This window comes from Azolla caroliniana, unplaced genomic scaffold (assembly GCF_043228905.1).
Source record: "Azolla caroliniana isolate FFs.n. ecotype wild unplaced genomic scaffold, voAzoCaro1.0.p SCAF_14, whole genome shotgun sequence".
Lineage (NCBI taxonomy): Eukaryota > Viridiplantae > Streptophyta > Polypodiopsida > Salviniales > Salviniaceae > Azolla > Azolla caroliniana.
The window spans coordinates 12,637,909-12,659,372 of record NW_028230449.1 but is presented as its reverse complement, the minus strand read 5'-3'; the positions used below and the strand labels follow the sequence as shown (position 1 = coordinate 12,659,372).

The 21,464-nt window shown below is 41.8% G+C and overlaps 2 protein-coding genes across 2 annotated transcripts; both read right to left on the bottom strand.

The window, feature by feature from the left end:
- Nucleotides 1-14,264: 14,264 nt before the first annotated feature.
- On the bottom strand, nt 14,265-15,352 carry LOC147855485 (germin-like protein 5-1). Its single transcript, XM_087330817.1, has 4 exons — nt 15,099-15,352; nt 14,869-15,005; nt 14,602-14,738; nt 14,265-14,444 (listed from the first exon to the last, which is right to left on the bottom strand). Exons 1-4 carry the CDS (start codon nt 15,320-15,322, stop codon nt 14,271-14,273), a joined length of 672 nt encoding a protein of 223 aa, XP_087186943.1. The 5' UTR covers nt 15,323-15,352; the 3' UTR covers nt 14,265-14,270.
- A 4,446-nt stretch (nt 15,353-19,798) lies between these two features.
- LOC147855484 (germin-like protein 5-1) lies at nt 19,799-21,074 on the bottom strand. The gene is made up of 4 exons (XM_087330818.1): nt 20,836-21,074; nt 20,603-20,739; nt 20,313-20,449; nt 19,799-20,153 (listed from the first exon to the last, which is right to left on the bottom strand). The coding sequence occupies exons 1-4, from the start codon at nt 21,057-21,059 to the stop codon at nt 19,980-19,982; spliced, it is 672 nt and encodes a 223-aa protein (XP_087186944.1). The 5' UTR covers nt 21,060-21,074; the 3' UTR covers nt 19,799-19,979.
- Between the last annotated feature and the right edge of the window lie 390 nt (nt 21,075-21,464).

Sequence of the window (21,464 nt, the reverse complement as noted above, 5' to 3'; positions counted from 1 at the left end):
AGCATATGTGAATCATTACAGTTGTAATAAGTTACTATGAGTAGTTGCCTCTATAACTAGGAGAGGAAGAGAGAGTGAGAGTGTAAGAGTTAGTAACTCCACAACCGTCTGTTCGATGAAGAAGAACTCGAGGTTGTCGTCTCCGAGATTCTTATTGTACTACTTCTCTATCATAGAGATTTTGTTTCTCAGGGTTTGTGGACCCCTATGGTTTTTCCCTTTCGGGTTTTCCACGTAAAACATATTGTTTCTCTGTATTTATCTTTCTGCTTTCTCGTTTATCTGTCTGTGTACTGTCTACACCGATTCTTTGCACCCGAACATTCGAAGTAGAACCGGTTGTGGCCGGTCACGATCCTAACACATAAGAGGATATCTGTTACGGGCATGACATATAATATCCTGTGGTGAGAATTTACTGTAGCATTATATACACGTGGATAAAGTGTGAGGGTTAAACGAGAGTGTAAAGAAGGGGAGGATTACTTTTAATCCTCGGGATTGAGACAACCCATTAGGCCAAGTGTGAACTTGCCTGGGGGCCTTAGGTGTGGCTATAAATATGAGGCCTAGCTACCCTCATTTGACACATTATCGACAATGTCGAGACTCTGCATTGTTGTGGGTCAACTCTTGTAGCGAGCGTGCCAACAGTAGGTACGACTCGACGCCACGACGGTGGTATGGGACATCGATCGAGGCTTGAGTCCGTCTCGATCCCTTCTCTCGGGGGTGGTCGGGTGGATCGATAGCCTTCTTTCTCTCTTTCCTTTCTTATTTATCTATCTTTTATCCTTATCATATGCTTACATTAGTAGCTAAGCTCTAACAATATCCGTTTGAGATTTCGGTAGTGGTATTGCGATAGGGCGCAATAGGTGTGTATCCCCTCCTGTTAGGATGACCATGGCTACCGACTGCTAATATAAAATAGAACTAGCAGCACAACATAATAAGCTTCAAAAAGGGGTGCACCAAGATCCGTGTGCCAACTCGGGAATGTATCGGGACAAACAAAGAGATGACACCACTGTATGTAGAAGGGGTTCTGTTGAGGGGACAAGCTCAACTGGATCCAGATCGGTATCCAAAACGGAGAACCAGATAAGTATTCGGAACCAAGAGACGGATCAGATTGTAACCGGTAGGCCGTTGGAGGCCTACAATCTTAGCCTAGTACATAGGCATATTGCTTGGAGTGAGTGTTAGTCACTCGTATGAGCATTGAAGTACTTGTTAATACTTCTGTCAGTCCTTTTAAGGACTTGTATAAAAAGTGTTTTGTAGAACATTTGTATGTACACAGAGAGTGTTATTATTTTAAACATTGATTTTTTGTTCTACTCTCTCTCTGTCTCTCCCATGTACTGTGTATTCTCAACCTTCCATTAAACTTGCACTCTTTCTATTGCTATCTGGGTGAACCAGTTTGTCAAAGCTTCCGCATATTAACTTTTTCATGGCATTAGAGCGCGAGGGTTGGGAACCTCTATTGCCGACAACTATTCGAAATGGACAAACCCTAATCGCCGGTAAAGAACATGAAAAAGAATACGTGTGCGGAAGCGTATGCGTCAGAGCACAAAGTACACGGTTCGGAAGTACAACAGTTCGATAAAACACATAAATCACAAAGAAGGAGAGGAGAGACAGAGTGAGCAAAAAAATACAAAACTAAATTCAAAATAATTCTCTATATGTTCTCTATACATACCACGTAGTATCGACATTCGGCGAATGTAGCCGTTTGAGCTGGTCCCCATACATCGGAATAAATTACGTTGAGTACGCCTTTGCTCACGTTCCGCTCCTTCGGAAACGGGTGCCAATGTTGCTTGCCAAATTGGTAGGCGGCACATACGCCTTCAATCTCTCTCTTTGAATGTCGGGAGTCTGATGACGACTCCTTTTGATTGCATTGCCTTGAGCTTTTGGAGGTTGGTATGGCCAATCCGCTTGTGCCATAACTCTATGTCGGAATTGGCTTTCGTGTCCTTTGTGAACATGGCCGATTTCATCTCATGCGAGTCGAGAATGAACATTCGGCCCTCTCTTCATCCATGAGCGATGAGTCCGCCCTCGTTTTCGATGAAGCAACCGCCTTGATTAAATCGTTCTTGCATCCCTTGCTCAACAATTTGGCCGACGGAGACCAAATTCTTCGCAATGGTTGGTACATGCAAGACATTTTTAATAAAAGTTTGGTTAACTTCTTTGCCAAATGGGATATTGCCGATGTGTCGAATCGGATGCGTAGTGTTGTCTCCGGTTTCGACATAGCCGGGTCGATCCGGCTCTCGAAGTTATCAGAACCATTATTGATGAGACATCATATGGTTCGAGGCACCGGAGTCGACAAACCATATGTCTTCCGGACTAGATGCGCTATTCGACGTAGAAGCCGACATAGAATTTGCTCTATGTCTCATTGCAAACATTCCGCCATGATCGTCATAGTCGGAGTTGGTGGCGTAATTGGTGAGTTGTCGGATTGTGGAAGCCGACTCGCGTATCTTCTTACGACACCCTTCTTCGTGATGACCGATTTTTCCGCAATATTCGCATTCGATCGAGTTTTGTCAGCTCGGACCGTAATGGAAGCTCCTCCTTTTGAAGGTTCCTCGATGGCTTCAGTCTTGATGCTGAAATTGCGAGTTATTTTCGTAAGTTGGGCCTCGTCCGCCTCATCCTTGGCCGAATCGGCCTCTTCTTGCATGGCCGCATCCTCTTCCTCCGTCCGAGTGTGAGTAAAGCATGTGGCCTTCCGAGGCATTGCTCTTTGTTCGAACATGGTTTTCTTCGACCAACAACATGGATTGAAGATCAAAGAAGGAGGGCGGATTCACTTGTCCTAGTATGGCAGTGCTCATTGTGCCAAACCGTGGTGCAAGACCGTTGAGGCATATTTGCACCATCTCATCATCGTCCACATTGACGCTTATCGAGCCGAGCGAGTCGCAAAGCTCCTTGGTCTTCAAGGTGCAGCTCGTGATGGACATATCCATTTGTTGGATGTTGTTCAACTCTTAGCGGAGTTGAAGCTTTCTCGCGGTTGTGTTTGTGGCGAAAATCTTTCGTAGATTCTCCCACTCTTCCTTTGACGTCTCGGCTTCTCGAATGTAGCCGAGCATGTGGTCGTGAACACATGTCGCCAAGCAATACATCGCTTGGCTTGCCGCTTGCTCCCATGTTGCGTACTCCGCTCCGCGTCTTTCGGGTCAGGTCGGTTTTCTTGTGCTCCTTTGATGTAACTCCAATAGCCTTGGCTGACAAGGTTTTGTTGCATCTTGCACTCCCAAGATGCAAAGTTGTTTCGATCTAGCTTCTCACTAGGGAGAGCGCTCCCCATTTGAGTATTCATTGTCGATGAAGATTTCTTCCGTCTTTTCTTTTCCTTCTCTCTCGAATATGAGCTATGTAGTCGCACTACGATAGCGATGGACCGGTTCTTCTCGAACGTAGAACAGAACACACGCGGATGGGCTAGATCGACCTCTCTGATATCATGTAAAGAATCATGTATGATTCTTGTGGAGCGGAAGAGATGTGTGTTATGTGTATGTGTGAGAGGAATTAGAGGAGAGAAGAGAGAACACAAGATTGATAGAAAAAGGAATACTCAAGAAGAAGGAGATGTATATTCACAAGTAGAATAGCAAATACAAAAATGTAGCATTACAAGGAGTCACAAATGTAGCAAAAATGTAGCATTACAAGGGTGCTTTATATAGTCACCATCTCTCTTCATTAACTAACTATAACAATCACTCTCTTGGGGAATGTGAAGACTCATAGTCATGGGGAATATGTAACTCATAAGGTATGTGTCATAGAATATGATTCTATGACACATAGTTAATGTGTAGAGAGTAGTGGTGTGACTCTTGACCTTTGAGTAATCGTAGATTCTCAAAAGGTGTGTTCACACGTTGCACTATGTTGAGCTTGATTCTCAACACATGTAATTGGTCCAACATCACTAGAAGCGGCCAATTTTCATGCACACTTCAAATTATATTAACAAGGGATCGACCTTGTCGTCTTCCCTTGACCACAATGCACAACCAACATGTTGGGTATGACCTAGTACAACGAGCCAACGAAAGTCAAGGAAATTAACCTTAGCAACGAAGAGAATCCAAGTCGGTATTGATTGCTAAACCTCCGCTAGAATGATGAAGTCATATTGATACATCACTTGAGTGAATCTAAAGACGTGTTTGCATGGAGATTCAAAGACATGAAGAGCATACCAGCGGAAGTCGTATCCCATACAATCCCCTTGAGAACTGATGCCAGACTAGGAAGATAATGCCCTTGGCTAATGAAACCACAAATTTATGCACAACAAGTAAAAGTCAAGGTTGACAAAATTTTGTCTACAAGGATCATTACCAAATTCAGAGAACTACTTGGGGGGCCTCCTAGATTGTAGTTATCCCAAAGAAGAATGGAAATATTAGGATTTGTGTTGACTACTAGCATATCAACGAAGACGCCATTCACAACAACTACCTAGTTCCATATTTTGAAAATCTATTAGAAAGGTGTGAAAGTTAATGTGCGGAAGCTTAGACAAACCGGCTCAGCCGGATAAAATAGAACTAAGCTTAGACACAAAGAGAGTATGTGGGAGAGACAGAGAAAGCAGAACAACATGAAACTCCAATTACAAAAAATTACTCTATACATACAATGTTCTTAGAGAGCACTTTTATAGAAGTCCGTAAAATGACTGACAAAAGTACTGCCAAGTACTTCAATGCTCGTACCAAGCTACTAACACTAACTCCTTGGATAACTACCTAGTAGTCTAGGAGTGTAGACCTCCAACGGCCTACCGGTTCGCACGTGGGTTCGGCTCTCTTGTTCGTATCTCCGATCCGGCTCTTGGATCCGGCTCATTGAATCCGGATACTGATCTGGCTCTGGCTTACAAAGCAGGAGGGAATGATCGAAACAGGGGGAGACAAGAAGAAAAAGGGAGTTGAGTCGAACAAAGAAGTCGGCACAAATGAAAAAGTCAGAACAAGTAGCGACAACGGAAGAGTCAAGAAGGACAGAGCTGACCGGAAGAAGAAGGTTGAGACCCGGACATTGTTTGATGTGGTAAAGGGCCTGAAGATTGAGGACAAATTGGAGACAACCAATTCAGACAAGCGTTGGAATGAATCGAAGGCACCCGATTCGGGAGAGGCGTTTGATTTGGAGGAGCCGAATCACCAGAAGGCCAAACAGGCTAGAAGGCAACAGAAGTTGACGTCAACACTAAGGAACCAGTGGGTTGAGAAGTGCCGAAGTAACAACAACTAAGGAGGTAAGATGGGCCTCTTAAGCAGACCAGTTGATCGAGAAGGTCGAGGTGCGCAGAACTAAATGGGTCTTGGGAAGCAGAACCGGACGGGTTGAGGAGTGCGAGCAAGGCGACTGCAAGGATCGGCAAAAACTGACACTGGGATCTGATCTCAAGTTGAGCTTGAGAGGGAGTGTCAAGCGGACAAGCTCAACATGATTTGGATCGGCTGACCGGTGTCTTTACTTGTCTTTCCGGTTTCTATCCCGGTTCTCCCCCTCAAGTGTGGCATGTCAAGTTGTTGGAGCCCAAGCATCTCCGAAAAATGTTGCAACTTGTCTGATCCAAGTGGCTTGGTGAAGATGTCGGCAACCTGCCGATCCGTTCGAACATACCGGAGTTTGACTTCACCGCTCAGGACCCGCTCGCACACAAAGTGATAATGCACTTCTATGTGCTTCATCCGAGCATGGAACAAAGGGTTCTTGGCCAGCTGCATGCTACTCATGTTGTGGCAGTAGATTGGGATCAGAGTCGGTACTTCGATCTAGAGGTCTTGTAGCAACTGCCAAAGCCAAATGGTTTCATAGGTAGCAACGATAGCGCCCCGATACTCAACCTCAATGTTCGACAGAGCCACTATCGGATGCTTTTTGCTGCTCCATGCAAGACCCGTGCTACCTAGAGAAAACATCAAACCAGAGGTGAACCAACGATCTGACACATCACCGACCCAATCAACATTTTTATAACTGACTACCTTTTTGGTTAGAATGTGTCAATATAACAATCCCCGATCCTTAGAGCCGTTGACATACCTCAATAGTCAATGTGCACACTGAAGGTGCTCGACGGTTGGCTTCTGCATAAATTGATTCATCACTTCGACCGAATAGATGATGTCCTGTCGGGTGATCGTTAAGCAAATAAGGCTTTTGATAATTTGTCGGAACTGTCTCTCGTTGCAGGCCGGTCCGGAGTCGGGATGAAGCTTCAGGTTCTAGTCCAGGGGTGTTGAGACTAGTCGGCAATCCGTCATGCCCAACTTGTACAACATATTCAACATGTAGTGTCGCTAAGATAGCAATATGCCATCGGCAGTGTGGATCACTTCAATCCTGAGGAAGTAATGAAGGTCCCCTAGATCCTTCATTTCGAATGTGTCCGACAGTTGGAACTTCACTCGGCCGATTTCAGCGAGTCTAGGTCCGGTGATGACTAGATCATCCACGTATAGCAAGATGCACACCGGATCTTCCAGACCTCTCCGGATGAACAATGAAGAGTCAGAATTCAAGGCCACAAACCCCACCTTACGCAACCGGTGTATGATTTTCGAATTCCAAGCTCGAGGGGCTTACTTCAAGCCGTAGAGCGACTTCTTGAGTCGGCACACTGCCTACTTGTTCATCTCTGACTGGAAACCAGGGGATTGAATCATGTAGACTTGTTCTTCAAGGTCTCCTTGAAGAAACACATTCTTCACGTCCATTTGGTGAAGATACCACCCCCTTACTGCAGCAACCGCTAACACCACACGAACTGTTGTCATCTGCGCTACCAGAGCAAAGGTCTCGTCGTAGTCGATTCCGTGGGTCTATGCCAGTTGAACGAACCGTCAACATTATACCTTACCTTGTATACCCACTTGCAACCAATCGGTTTGTAGTGTCGGGGAGGGTCAACCAGATCCCAAGTATCATTGGCATCAAGTGCCCGCATTTCTTCCTCCACCACGACATGCTAGTTCTCGTCTTTCGTCGCTTCTGCATAGCTCTCCGACTCACGCACTTTCGCCACTTTCGCCATGTACTCATTATAACCGTATCACTTGAAGGGGTTCTTTTGGTGGGTAGATCAACATAACTTCTCGTTAGTAGATTTAAGGGCCCTCTTGGCTGTTTCGGACTTCGTCTCCGAAGGTCCGTCTTCGTTCTTTCCGGAGTCGGATTCGCTCCGATCCGATTTGTCTTTGCCGGTGTTGTATTCTAGAATTTTCTTCTTCCCCTTCTCTTTGCGCATGAACCGTCTCCTCGGTTCCTTGTGCCGGGAGAGCACGACCGAGTCTCCACTATTTGCTGACTCATCATCCTGCTAGTTTTTTCGACTCAGCTCTTCATTCTGCCTGCTCATCCGGAATGAGATCAGACTCTCATCTCGAGTACCGATTTCTTCTTCATCATCTTCTGCCTAGATCATTTCGGGCTCAATGGCCTCATCTTCTGTGATCGGGTAGTTAGAGTTGTCGGGTGTCGAAGCCAGAGTCGGTAAGGACTACCATGATGCCGACTCATCGAACTCAACATCGTGGCTTACTCAAACTTGTTTAGTTTGGGGGTTATAACACTTATAGTGGCTGACCAAAATGCACTTCTCCAACTTTGGGTTCAGCTTTCTCTGCCTCTCATCCGGCACATGCACATAGGCAATACTGCCGAATACCCTGAGGTGTCTTAAGTTTGGCTTCCGCCCAAAATATAGTTCGTGTGCCGACACCTTCTCCCCGATCCAATTTTGGATGTACATGGCTGTCCGGACCGCTTCGGCCTAGTAGAACTTGGGCAGGCTCTTCTCTTCCAGTATTGCTTGTGCCACCTCAACGATCAACCGATTCTTCCTTTTGGCTACGCCAGTGTATCGGCAGCTGAAGTCCCTCCGAATATCTTTCTCCTACAAATAACTGTTGAATTGGCCGGAAAAGTATTCTTTTCCTCCATCTGACTGTAGGCACTTGATCTTCCTCTTCATTTCCCATTCTATTAACTTCTGTAAGTTTCGAAAACAGTCAAAAACATTGCTTTTCTTTTCGATCAAGTAGATCCATGTGTGCCAGCTAAGGTCATCGATGAACAAAATGAAACATTGGCTCCTGCCAAGATTGCCATTCTGTGTTGGCCCCCATACATCCGAATGTATCAAGTTGAGCTTGTTCTGGCTCCGGTTTCACTCGTTGGGGAATGGAAGTCGGTGTTGCTTCCCAAGTTGGGAAGCTTCACAAATTCGGGCCTTCCAGCCATTGATTTCAATAGTCCGATCACCACCTGTTTCGAGTGCAGGTCCTGAAGCATTTCGTAATTGACTTGGCCAATCCACTTGTGCCACAAGTCAATATCCGACTCGACCTTCTGTTTTGTGAATAAAGCAACACCGACGTCATTGTTGTTGAGGATAAACATCCTCTTGTCCCGATGACCTTGCACGATTTTCTGGCCTTCTTCCTCGATGAAGCACCCGAGATGTGTAAATCGTACCTGCATCCCTTGATCAATGATATGTCCGACTGACACCATGTTCTTCGTAGTTTTCGGAACATGTAGTACATTCATTATTTGTCCGACATGACTCAAAGGGACTTCTTTGACATGCTCGATTGGGTGTGGAGTATCGTCTCCGGTTTCGATAGCTCCCGGTTGCTCCGGCTTTTCTAGATATGAGAACCACTCTTCATGGCTTGTCATGTGGTTCGACACTCCAAAGTCAACATACCATAGTTCCTCTGTTTCGGAAGTGGTCTTCTTCATCGGGTTTGCCTTGTGCTTAATCATGAATGTTGGCCCTTTTTCGGTCTTTCCGATTCCGGATCCTTCCGTTCCTTCTACGTAGTGCGAACTCTGTCGTTCTAGCAATTCTCTTATCGGATCCGGATCAATCCGAATTGGCACATTTCTTCCAACACTTGCTTTCTTAGTAGTCTTTCTTGCCATAGTACTAGCATTCCGTATCGGCTTTCTATTGCCGATTTCTAGCACCGTCTTGACTCCTGCTCGTGGAGAGTTCGAAACTACTGTCGGCACTATCTTTGGGCCTTCGATTCTGCTCTTGTACTTGCCATAAACCCTAAATAGGGCCATGGTACTGGCCGCGAAAATCTTTTTCAGATTTTCGAGGGCTTATTTCGGCGATTGCGCATCTCTAATGTAGCCAAGCATCTTATCGTGCACATGGGACATGAGGCAATACAACACCTTGCTTGCTCCTTGTTCCCATACCGGGAAGTCCTTGTGTGCCAGATCTAGCACGACTTCGTTTGCTCCTTCGACCTAACTCCAATAATAGGTATTGGTGCATCTTGTACGACCAAGATGCATAGTTGTTGCTGTCAAACTTCTCCATCGGAATCGAGCTTGCCATCCCTTTGTCTATATCCTTTTTCTGTTCTCACCGTGTGTTAGGTTTGGGTTTGTCTTTGACGAATCGCTTGTCAGTAGTAGAGGATTCTCAACCCTCACGCTTTGGTACCATGTGAAAGTTAATGTGCAAAAGCTTAGACAAACTGGCTCTGCCGCATAACAGCATAAAATAGAATTGCAGCTTAATGGAAAGCTTGAATTACACACAGAGAGTACGCGGGAGAGATAGAGCGAGCAGGATAACATGAAACTCCAATTACAAAAAAATTAATTTGTACATACAATGTGTTTAGAGAGCACTTTTGAGTCCTTAAAAGGACTGATAGAAGTACTGACAAGTACTTTAATGCTCGTATCAAGCTACTGACACTAACTCCTAGGATAACTACCTAGTAGTCTAAGAGTGTAGACCTCCAACGACCTACCGGTTAGCACGTGGGTTCGGCTCACCGAATCCGGCACTTGGTTCCGAATACCGATCTGGCTCTAGCTTACTCAGTCAATCGAGATCAGGTTGAGCTTTCTTGCTCAACAAAAGGGTATCTTTAAAAAAAACTTATAGCTTTATAGATGGCTTCTCCAGATAAAAACAAATCTATGTGGTGCTTTCGCGACAACTACCTAGTTCCATATTTCGAACATCTATTAGAAAGGGGCAGTTGAGAAAGAACCTTATAGTTTTATGGATGGCTTATCCAAATACAACCAAATTCCCAGGGATCAACATAAAACCACTTTCGTCACAAAATTTGGTATGTTTGCTTACAAGCAGATGCCCTTCGGTCTGGCAAGTGCTGTAATCACCTATCAATGAGGAGGAGACCATATCTTTGCATCTAACCTTGGAAATGGTGTAGAAACATATGTCGATGACTTATGTTGCCATTTAGAGTGGAATGAGCACCTCCATTGATTGTGCACCACGTTAAAAAATTGCAAGGATTCATATCATGTCTCCATTAACACCATCTAGTGCCAGTTTAGGGTAAAACATGGGTGCATCTTTGGCCATGTGGTACCAAAGAATGGGATATCCACAAATGAGGCTAAGTTCTAGATTATCCTCGAAATGTTGCGCATAAATAATGAAAAATAGCTCCAAGGGTTCGTGTGCTATGTAGGATATTATCGACCATTCATCAAGATATTTGTCAAAAAAGCATGACCCCGTTATGCTCTGTTTAAGAAATACACATGGATAGAGGAATGCACTATAACCTTCGTGTTCCTCAAAGAATGCCTCACAAAGCCACCCATACTAACGTCGTGAGAATGGAAGAAAGAGTTCCACGTGTACACAAACACCTTCGCTTTCGTAGTTAGGATGATGTTAGCCTAATTAGGGGAGGGAGCTCTAAATGTATCACAAAGTTTGTGAAGGACTTGAATGACAAGTAGATAGATACACAACTATTCTAATACAAAGTAGTGCACTTGGTGCTAACACCTAAAGTCAACTCCATGGTATGTGTGCGCTAAAAGAGACCCTGGTATTTTTTGGCGGGAATCTACAAATTGCAATGACATGAGCAAGAGAGTGTCTTATTTTCTTCTTTGTGGAAATGATTCCACAAAGGTATGAATCATCATGGAGTCCAACACATTGATTTGGTTGTAGAAAGAATGAACAAATTTCCATGCGAGCTACAAAAACAAAGTTGTCGACATGCTCGGGTCAGTAGAGCACCTTGTTTACACCAAGGGAGTCAACAATTCTAGTATGTTATTGTCCATGGTTGTAAATTTGGTTATAATAGAAAAGGGAGAAGAAGAGAGGAGTGTTATTGATGCACAAGAGCCTCGACAAACAATAGATGTTGCATTGATGTGATTGATGCCCAATGTCCAACATGCACTTCTACAATATTGACCCTAGTTTTGGCCCCCCAATCCTAGTTTTACCCTACACATCCAAATTCTTTTTCTTAACTTATTACCCTCCCCCCCAAAAAATATAATATATCTACACCTTATCTAAATCATAAGATACCCCCACCCCCCTTATCAAATTTAACATTTAAAGGAAATTTCTAGGAGTGAAATATCACGAAGGAAGAAGGAAGTGACTGATCTTGTGTTTTTAATGGAGAAATAACTCCTAATACCTTTCTTGTACATTCAAGTGCATATTTTGATTCACCTCATTGATGAAATAGAGCTTGTAGGTGTAGTGAGCACTTGCTATATGGTTTGGGTAGAGCGAATCATGTGCATGTTGAAGAGGTTTGTTCATCAACGAGCACGACCAAAGGGATCAATGGAAGAGGGTTGCCTGCATAAAGAGAGTATGTACCACCTCTCTAATATGTAGCACCTTTGTGGACAAATGACATGGAGGTGCTTTGTGGCAAAGGGATACTAATCCGACCATCACTCGTGGAGCAAGAGAACATCACAACTTTTATCATAAGTAATTTTGAATGTATGGCAGAGTTTGTGAAGGAGCTCAAAGACAAGAGCAAAAAGAGACACAACTTGGATGGTACAAAGAAATGCGCTTAGTACAAAGAAGAGTTCAATGGTATGTGCACTAAAAGAGGACCCACTATTTTCTTCTTCGTGGAAAAGATTACACGAAGAAATGAATCATCATGGAGTCCAATTCTACATGGTATTTATCATTGTGGAGTTCAATTCTACAAAGGTATGAATCATCAGGGAGTCCACTTTCGCAAAGGGTAATGCCTTTGTGGAAATTTCTAGGAAGGGGACCGAGAAGTTGTGCATCCTCTACTACTCACAATGAACAACAAGAAAAAGAAAAAGAAAATTGACATGGTTGTGGAAATAATGGATAGATTTCCTTGTGACCTACAGAAAACAAAGTTGTTGACTCTCTTAGTAATTGGCTCAATTGGTAGAATGCCTCATTTATACTGAGGCAGTGAAAGGTTCTAGCTAGTTATTGTCCATGGTTGTAAACTTGGTTATAATAGCAAAGGGAGAAGAAGAGAGGAGTGTGACTTACACACGAAAGCCAAGAAAAACAAAAATAGATGTTGCCTTGATGTAATTGATCTTAGTGCTATTGCCATTTGTGTAGGACATACGATCTCCAATCACTAAGAGATGCAAAAGAAATTGGTAGTTGGTAATTCTTTCTTCCAAGATTGTACATGGTTATTCTGTTGCTCTAGCTTTAAACAATCTTGTTCCCTTCTGTTACGGGCATGACCATATAATATCCCGTGGTGAGAATTTACCGTAGTATTCTATACACGTGGATAAGTGTGAGGGTTAAATGAGCGTGTAAAGAAGGGGAGGATTACTTTTAAATCCTCGGGATTGAGACAACCCATTAGGCCAAGTGTGAGCATGGCTGGGGGCCTTGGGTATCGCTATAAATAGAGGCCTAGCTACCCTCATTTCAAGAAGCTGGTTGACTACGTCGAGACTCTGTCTTGTGGTGGGTCAACTCTTGTAGCGAGCGAAATCCTCCCCTTCTTTACACTCTCTTTTAATCCTCACACTTATCCATGTGTATAGAATACTACGGTAAATTCTCACCACGGGATATTATATGGTCATGCCCGTAACACCTTCCTCTTCCATCAAATTCCTTTCCTCGACACTAGCTAGAAACATTGAAAGCCTGTAGCTATATATGAATTAAAATGTGACTAGGTGTAGAGTTGATTCAAGCACATTTTCATTAGGATTTCAAAGGATGTTTATATAGTGGATGAGTGATCTATCCAATGCTACAGATGATGGGGGCTGCGCGAGGACCCCAATAGATCTCTTGTATGGAGGTGGTGGTAGAGTGTCTTAATATCTTTTTGGATTAACAATTGCAATTACGTTAATGTTAGTATTAATTGCAATAATTTTTACAACTTAAACTAGGTCCAATTCATATTTTACTATCTTTTTGGATTAACAATTGGAATGTGCTCAATGTTAAGCATGTACTTCAACAACATTGACTCTAGACTTGGTCCCTTGAATCTAGGTTGTACCCTCTACACACCCCAATTCTTTTTCTTCACTTATTTCCATTCCCTCTAGAAATGAATCTAAGGAAAAGAAGGGAGAGGAAATTTCATATGTTCCCAACAAAATATATAATATATCTACATCTTATCTAAATCATGAGATACCCCTACCCCCATCAAATTTTACATTTAAAGGCACATTCACACATTTACAAACACACATTCACCAATTGCACATTTACACACTTACATACATACACACCATTAACACATTTACATAGACACATGCATGAAAGACACTTAAACATGTTGTTCATAGAAGTACACTTTATTTATACAAACACAAGTAAAAATTTATATCCACTTACGCATTCACATGCACATCGAAACATTTCCATATTCACACATACACAAGTCATTAGAAGCTCATATAGATTTAGATATTCGGGTGAGTGCATATTTACCAACTAATCTACATTAAAGCATGATTGATAACACCATTGACAATCAATAATACCATTGACATGCACGTAAGTATTTTTGGAGACATTGGTGGCCCTCATTAAGTGGGGTGTTGGTATTGTGGGTGGCAAGGTTGGTGATATGCCGATCGCAGATAGATGGATAGATAGATAGATTATATTATCGTCTTCGGAGGTCAAATATAGAGAGAGGTATCACTTTCACTAAAATCAAAATCCATTGTATGTCAAGAAGAACACATTTTGTAAGCCCACAAACAATACTTGATATTAATGTTCTTCACTAGTAAGTTACCGCAAAGATAAAGGAGAGACTACAAATCCTGCATATTAATGCGGTAGTTTTTTTGTTGTAGAGCAAATTGTGGTGGCTATTTCATTCATTTCTTTTATTTATCATGAGTTACATCCATTTTTGGAGTGATTTTAGTTAGAAACGGGTGGTGATGTCCCGGCCCGGGATGCATCCGCTGTCGGACGTCTTCTTCAGGCCGTCGCCGTACGGGAACAGCGTGGACGCCACGTCAGCCACCTCCGCCCTGCTGGCATTCAGTGACGTGGCGAGCGCACGTGCCGGCACCTGGAACAGCGACAGGCTGGCGGACTGCATGCACACACACACGTAACATACATACAAAAAACATATATAAGATGATAAGCTTGTTGAAACACAAGCAAGAGAAATATGAAGAATGAATGAATGAATGAATGAATGAATGAATGAATGAGTGAGTGTGTGGGGTGTGGGAATTGAAATGTACCAGTGTGCCCGGGTTCTGGCTGTTGAGGGCAGAGATGTAGTCAGCCGTCACTTTGCCGACGTTGATCTCGAAATGGAGGAGCCCGCGTGGGAAGAGCGTGACATCGCCCGGGTACAGAATGTTGATGTGTGGAGTCCCTATTTGTTTTTGAAGAAAAATTCAATCATTAAAAATTAGATGATATGAGGAATCCATCTAATTTAAATGCCTAGTAACACTACTAGAGAAGAATAATTTTAAAAACATTTGTGTCAAACTTGTGCACACCCGAGGTGTCGACGAATCCGACTTGGAGTGGTCCCCCGGATATGAGAGTTAGGATCTCGGTCGCACGCGGGTGAGTGTGCGGCAGGTTCACACCGCACGGCACCATCTGGAACCGCACGTACGTTATCCCCTCCGACCTAAAACAAAATATAAGGAACCATCAGTCACTATAAATATGGAGGAGCATGTTAAAAGGCTTAGGTGTTAGAAGAATGAATGTTGTATATTACATGGTGAGGGGTAGGTTGGTGATGTTGACTGCGGCCCTAATACCTCCGCTGTCTCGTGTGACGGCACCATTAGTTAACAAATCTCGGAGGACGAATTGACTCTCGGGTGCGGTCGTGGGGATGTCCACCAACGGATCCGGATCTGCTCCATTAACCATTGTCATCATAACGACCATCATTATAGTGGTGAAACCCAAGATGGGAATCAACGCATTCATGGCCATAATAATTAGGACTATGAAAGAAGAATTGAAACGGAAAGTATGCTAGGATATAGATAGATAAGTCACTAAGACCAAACAAATATTTTACTCAAGAATGTTGGTTACTCTTGCTTCTGCTGTTTCACTTAGCAACAATGCCATTTTATACCCATATATTTATATTTATAATTGCGTGTACGTGTGTGTGGATTGCTCAGTCATGATAGTCTCCAAATAGAAAACATAATTAGTCTACACATGAACAATGCTAGTCTAGTCTTTGTCACTCTTTGAATGGTTTTACATTTACCGTGTGGCCCATCCCATGTCTAATTGTTATTCTTTCCCTAAGGAACCTCCATCTCTAGTATACTTAATCTATTTTCCAAATGACACGGTAAACGAGAGGGTATCATTTGATATCGGCTCATATATTGGCTTCTAGTTGAATTTTTCTCATTCTTTTCTATGGTGTAGGGGGTGTTTCTTATATTATTATTTTGTGTCTCTCTAGCGTTTGTTCATTGGCCTCTCAGGAACTCTATTTGATCTAAAGTGAGTTGTGGTGTATGCACTTAGATTCCATTAGATATTTTTTAACGTCCATAGAGATGCTGATATTGATCCATGGGATCTAAGTACAAAATTTTCTCAATGTGTGTCACGTTTTTAAGAAGGGAGATTCATACTACGACACACAAAATCCCATTGTGTTAATTAAGGCATACACTCAAGTCATTGCCCCCTCTTAATACATCATCGTACTTTCCATAAATTGCACTATATGCAAAGCATGTAATAAGAAAGTGATACTCATCCTTCACTAGCCCTAGGACGTGGGGGAAGGCAAGTGAAAGCCAATAGTTTTGTGTTCCTCTAATAGTAGGTATGAGAGTGGCACCCTATCTTTCAATATGGTTTATCTTATTTATATTGCTTACCCACTACCATTGTAGTAGTTGATAAAACATAGTATTATGTGTTGGTTTTGTGATGAAGTTGATGAATTAATACATTGGAACTATATGAGAGACGATATTAATCATTATTTGGATTAGTCATGTCAAAACTAGGCATGTGATACTAATGTCTAGTCCTAGCACCAATGTGTACCAAATTCTGTATCAAATGTAATATTTGTTGCTAGTGAAGGATTCAACTAACATTCCATTCCAATAATATAATTACTCGTGTCCGAAAACAAAAATGCTTGTATTCTTAACATTCAAAGGAAATACTACACAATATTAGGTGGAAATTCTATCCATTTCCTTAAAACATAAACTATTACACACATTTTAATTAACCAGTGTAACGGAATGGGAGGCAAGAGTGATTGCAAGGGTGAAGGTCAATTTCAGCAATTTCTACAAACAGTAGGTTGGCTCCTATCACTCTGACACCATTGTTGGGGAGAGAGGAGTGGCCGAGCAACTATTTTTCATCCACACAGAGAAAGAAGAACAAAACACAGACAACAAACAAATAAATTTTGGGGGCATAATAAATCTTTCATCACATTCAATTTGGCGTACGTACAACTATTTAGAAGATTTTATACTTTTGGCCTTTTACACAATACTTTCTCGTTAATAAAACTTGGGCGCCTCTCCCTAAAATGGCCGCACCTAGCAATGAGCTCTCATTCTTCTTTATAGATTTGCAGAGGGCCCCTTACCAAAATAGTAATTTTTTTGGAGTATTTCAGCTTGATACTTGATTATCACTAAGGTATATCTCCATTTTTATTTTTATGGTGTACATCTCTTAATACTTGATGCTTGATACTTGATTGTCTCTTTATTTTGTGCACTATAAATCACGTTTCTCTTGTCACTGTTGTTTGAATCCTTCACCTTGCCATTCCAATAATTATTAGCCCTTCACAATTGAGGATATTTCTTTGTTAATTTTATTTATATCTCTTTTAAGCTCTTCCATTTCCAAACATAATCTTAATGTGTAATAAACTAAGGTGTTAGGCACTTTCTCCATTGTGTACAAATCATAACAACGAGAGTAGTAAAGATTTGTATTTCCCTAGTTTGTTACATTTTAGATAAACTAGGTATATCTCCATTTTTATTTTTATGGTGTACATCTCTTGATACTTGATTGTCTCTTTATTTTGTGCACTATAAATCACGTTTCTCTTGTCACTTTTGTTTGAATCCTTCACCTTGCCATTCCAATAATTATTAGCCCTTCACAATTGAGGATATTTCTTTGTTAATTTTATCTATATCTCTTTTAAGCTCTTCCATTTTCAAACATAATCTTAATGTGTAATAAACTAAGGTGTTAGGCACTTTCTCCATTGTGTACACATCATAACAACGAAAGTAGTAAAGATTTGTATTTCCCTAGTTTGTTACATTTTAGATAAACTTGACTATGATTTCTTAATTCTTCTTTTTCTCTTTGGGTAGGACAAACGAGAGAAGTCGTAACCAACCGACTTTTAGCATGACTTCAAACCTTTGAAATGGATCAATAGACATAAAGTGACGATGTCATCCTCAAAGGAGATATGGCTTCTCTTGTGACATAAGCAGGATTATGTGTGGTACTAATGTTTTTGGTCTTCATCTATACATTATTTGCTATTTTCCCCATCCCCCTCCCTTGGGCCCTCTTGGACTAGTTTATGCTAAGGAGGTTTTTTCAAATATGTTTAAATAGAGGTGCAATGCCTCTATTGTTCATAATTAACGAGCGTCTCTCAAACTCTATAATTTTCAATGGGATTCTAATTGTGCTTGTGCCTTTCGTTAACGAGTAGGATCTCATGTTCATCCTCATATGCCTCCACTTATTCCGCATAATTTATTGTCACAACCGTGGTCATGGCAAGTTTACTGAAGCTTTCCTCAAGAGAAGAATTTGATGTGATCAAACTCAAGTCAATCTTTTGATGATTTGATGTGCTCAATAAGCCATAATATAGTCTCTCATGTGTTAGGATTTTTGTAGAAGAAAGCCTGCTCACAATGGACTGGTAAAATATAGGGTTCTTTAGTTTATCGTAGAAGTTATGCAGAGTCCACAAGCAAAAAATCGAGAGGTTCATGACACATAGTTTCACATGTGTGTCTTTACTATGCTTAGAACTAATCTACTTTATCAATGCCATGTAGCATAAAATCAAAAAAATATTGGTGATGGAAGTACTCATATTCAAAGAATGATTTGGAGTTATGTATAATCACTTGTTGCATAACTCAAGAAGACACATCATCATAGATAGTTGTATAATTGCCATGTATCCAACCTTGTCTTCAATACAATTGGTATTTATAGTGCTTGCTCATGATTGTTGTTCAAATGATGCAACTGCACAAGAATCATTCTTAGACAATCTACCTTTTGTATTCTTAAATGTTTTCCATATGCATGCATACTAGTATAAGCTCTCAAATAGAAACTATAGGAAATCCCATTTGTCACATCCAATGTTGAGCTCAAGTTGATATTAGTTTGTCATTCATTTTTTATTGTTCAATTCTATCTCATAGCTATTGAGGAGTGAAGGTGCTTTCTGTGCTTTTTCACCTCATCTTCTAATTGAGTCACTCAAATAATTTCCGTCGAATTCTTTTAACAAGCGATGCCATATTTCATTAAACGTAAGTTACCATAAATGTTGAGTCATTCTCTTACTTCACTTTGTTGTGAATTTACGTGCGTGCATGTGAATTGTGAGTGGGACTAGTGGGGACCTGAACCAAGGAAATTGAGTGTGAATGATTTTTTAATCCCTTGTAATTGCTAATTATAGTGAACCTCAACTTCTTTTGGATGTTCTAGATAGACTTTGACAATACATTTGTGTATGCGCAATTTTAAAACTCAATAGCACGACGATGCATTTCTATGCAGATCATTGTGTCATGCAGAATAAAGTCTAGCGTTGTGACATGTTTTTTATGCACGTTGCTTGGTGACGCATTCTAGTGTGGAAGCGCCACAAAAACTTTGCTTGCATGTTTCTGCGACACGCACTTATTGCGTCACTATACAATGTAGTTCAGCAAAAAAGGGGGTATTTAGGGAGATAAAAGTTCTCTTTGCTGGTGACTAAGGAACAAATTAAAGAAGGCGGAAGTAGTGTGAAATGGAAAGTGGGGAATGACAAAGTGAGTGATGCGAGAAAGTCATTGGCATTGTCCAGTGGCAATAACAACAACAATACCATCAAGTTATTGTGACATCAACCGACTAGTTTTGCATGATTTCACTAGTGAAACCAACCAACACTCACGTGTACATGGAATCATTGAATTTGAACATTTTATATACTACTTGGGAAATAGGTACATCTTTAAAAAAAAATGAAGCTCCAACATTCACAAAGTACATATCATTGAAATTTAACATTTATATATGACTGGGAGATTGATATATTCGTTTAATTTACCATCTCCAAAATGCATTGTAAAGGTAGTATTGAAGATTTGATGTGAAATGTATAGGTGGGGATGTGATTTGGTAACAATCGGTAACTAAGTGTATGGTCTCATAGTTGTTCTACTACTTATTAAAAAGAGAAAACAATACAAATATTGTATATTTATGCCATAGTTTTTTGTTGTAGAACCAATTGTGGTGGTGTTTCATTTCATTTATTTATCAGAAGTAGATCCATTCATTCACTCATGTGATTCTGGAGCGATTTTAGTTAGAAGAGGGTGGTGATGTCCCTGCCCGGGATGCATCCGCTGCCGGACGTCTTCTTCAGGCCGTCGCCGTACGGGAACAGCGTGGATGCCAGGTCAGCCACCTCCGCCCTGCTGGCATTCAGTGACGTGGCGAGCGCACGGGCCGGCACCTGGAACAGCGCCAGGCTGGCGGACTGCACACACACACACACACACACACACACACGTAACATACATACAAAAAACATATATAAGATGATAAACTTGTTGAAACACAAGCAAGAGACATATGAAGAATGAATGAATGAATGAATGAATGAGTGAGTGTGTGGGGTGTGGGAATTGAAATGTACCAGTGTGCCCGGGTTCTGGCTGTTGAGGGCGGAGATGTAGTCAGCCGTCACTTTGCCGACGTTGATCTCGAAGTGGAGGAGCCCGCGTGGGAAGAGCGTGACATCACCCGGGTACAGAATGTTGATGTGCGGAGTCCCTATTTGTTTTTGAACATTGCATGCAATCCAATTCAATTCAATGCAATCATTAAGTTAAATGATATGATGAATCCATCTAATTTATATGCCTAGTAACACTACTAGAGAAGAATAATTTTAAAGACATTTGTTTCAAACTTGTGCGTGCGTACCCGAGGTGTCGACGAATCCGACTTGGAGTGGTCCCCCGGAGATGAGCGTGAGGATCTCGGTCGCACGCGGGTGAGTGTGCGGCAGGTTCACACCGCACGGCACCATGTTGAACCGCACGTACGTTATCCCCTCCGACCTAAAACAAAATATAAGGAACCATCAGTCACTATAAAGATGGAGGAGGAGCATGTTAAAGGGCTCAGGTGTTAGAGGAATGAATGTTGTATATTACATGGTGAGGGGTAGGTTGGTGATGTTGACCGCGGCCCTAATACCTCCGCTGTCTCGTGTGACGGCACCATTAGTTAACAAATCTCGGAGGACGAATTGACTCTCGGGTGCGGTCGTGGGGATGTCCACCAACGGATCCGGATCCGCTCCATTAACCATTGTCATCATAACCGCCATCATTATAGTGGTGAAACCCAAGATGGGGATCAACGCATTCATGGCCATAATAATTAGAATTTAGGACTATGAAATAAGAATTGAAACGGAAAGTATGCTAGGATATAGATAGATAAGTCACTAAGACCAAACAAATATTACTCAATAGTTTTGGTTACTCTTGCTTCTGCTGCCTCACTTGGCATGAACGCCTTTTTATACCCACGTTACCATACCCATATATTTATATTTATAATTGCGTGTGCGCGTGTGTGGATTGCTCAGTCATGATAGTCTCCAAATAGAAAACATAATTAGTCTCCACATGAACAATCCTAGTCTAGTCTTTGTCACTCTTTGAATGGTTTTACATTTAACGTGTGGCCCATCCCATGTCTAATTGTTATTCTTTCCCTAAGGAACCTCCATCTCTAGTATACTTAATCTATTTTCCAAATGACACGGTAAACGAGA

Excerpts from the sequence above, each read along its gene's own strand:
- LOC147855485 (XM_087330817.1), bottom strand. The coding sequence starts at position 15,322 with ATGGCCATGAATGCGTTGATTCCCATCTTGGGTTTCACCACTATAATG. Across the intron at positions 15,006-15,098 it reads ACCAACCTACCCCTCACCAT|GTCGGAGGGGATAACGTACG; the intron begins GTAATATACAAC and ends ATTTTGTTTTAG. Across the intron at positions 14,739-14,868 it reads CGGATTCGTCGACACCTCGG|GGACTCCACACATCAACATT; the intron begins GTGTGCACAAGT and ends AAAAACAAATAG.
- LOC147855484 (XM_087330818.1), bottom strand. The coding sequence starts at position 21,059 with ATGGCCATGAATGCGTTGATCCCCATCTTGGGTTTCACCACTATAATG. Across the intron at positions 20,740-20,835 it reads ACCAACCTACCCCTCACCAT|GTCGGAGGGGATAACGTACG; the intron begins GTAATATACAAC and ends ATTTTGTTTTAG. Across the intron at positions 20,450-20,602 it reads CGGATTCGTCGACACCTCGG|GGACTCCGCACATCAACATT; the intron begins GTACGCACGCAC and ends AAAAACAAATAG.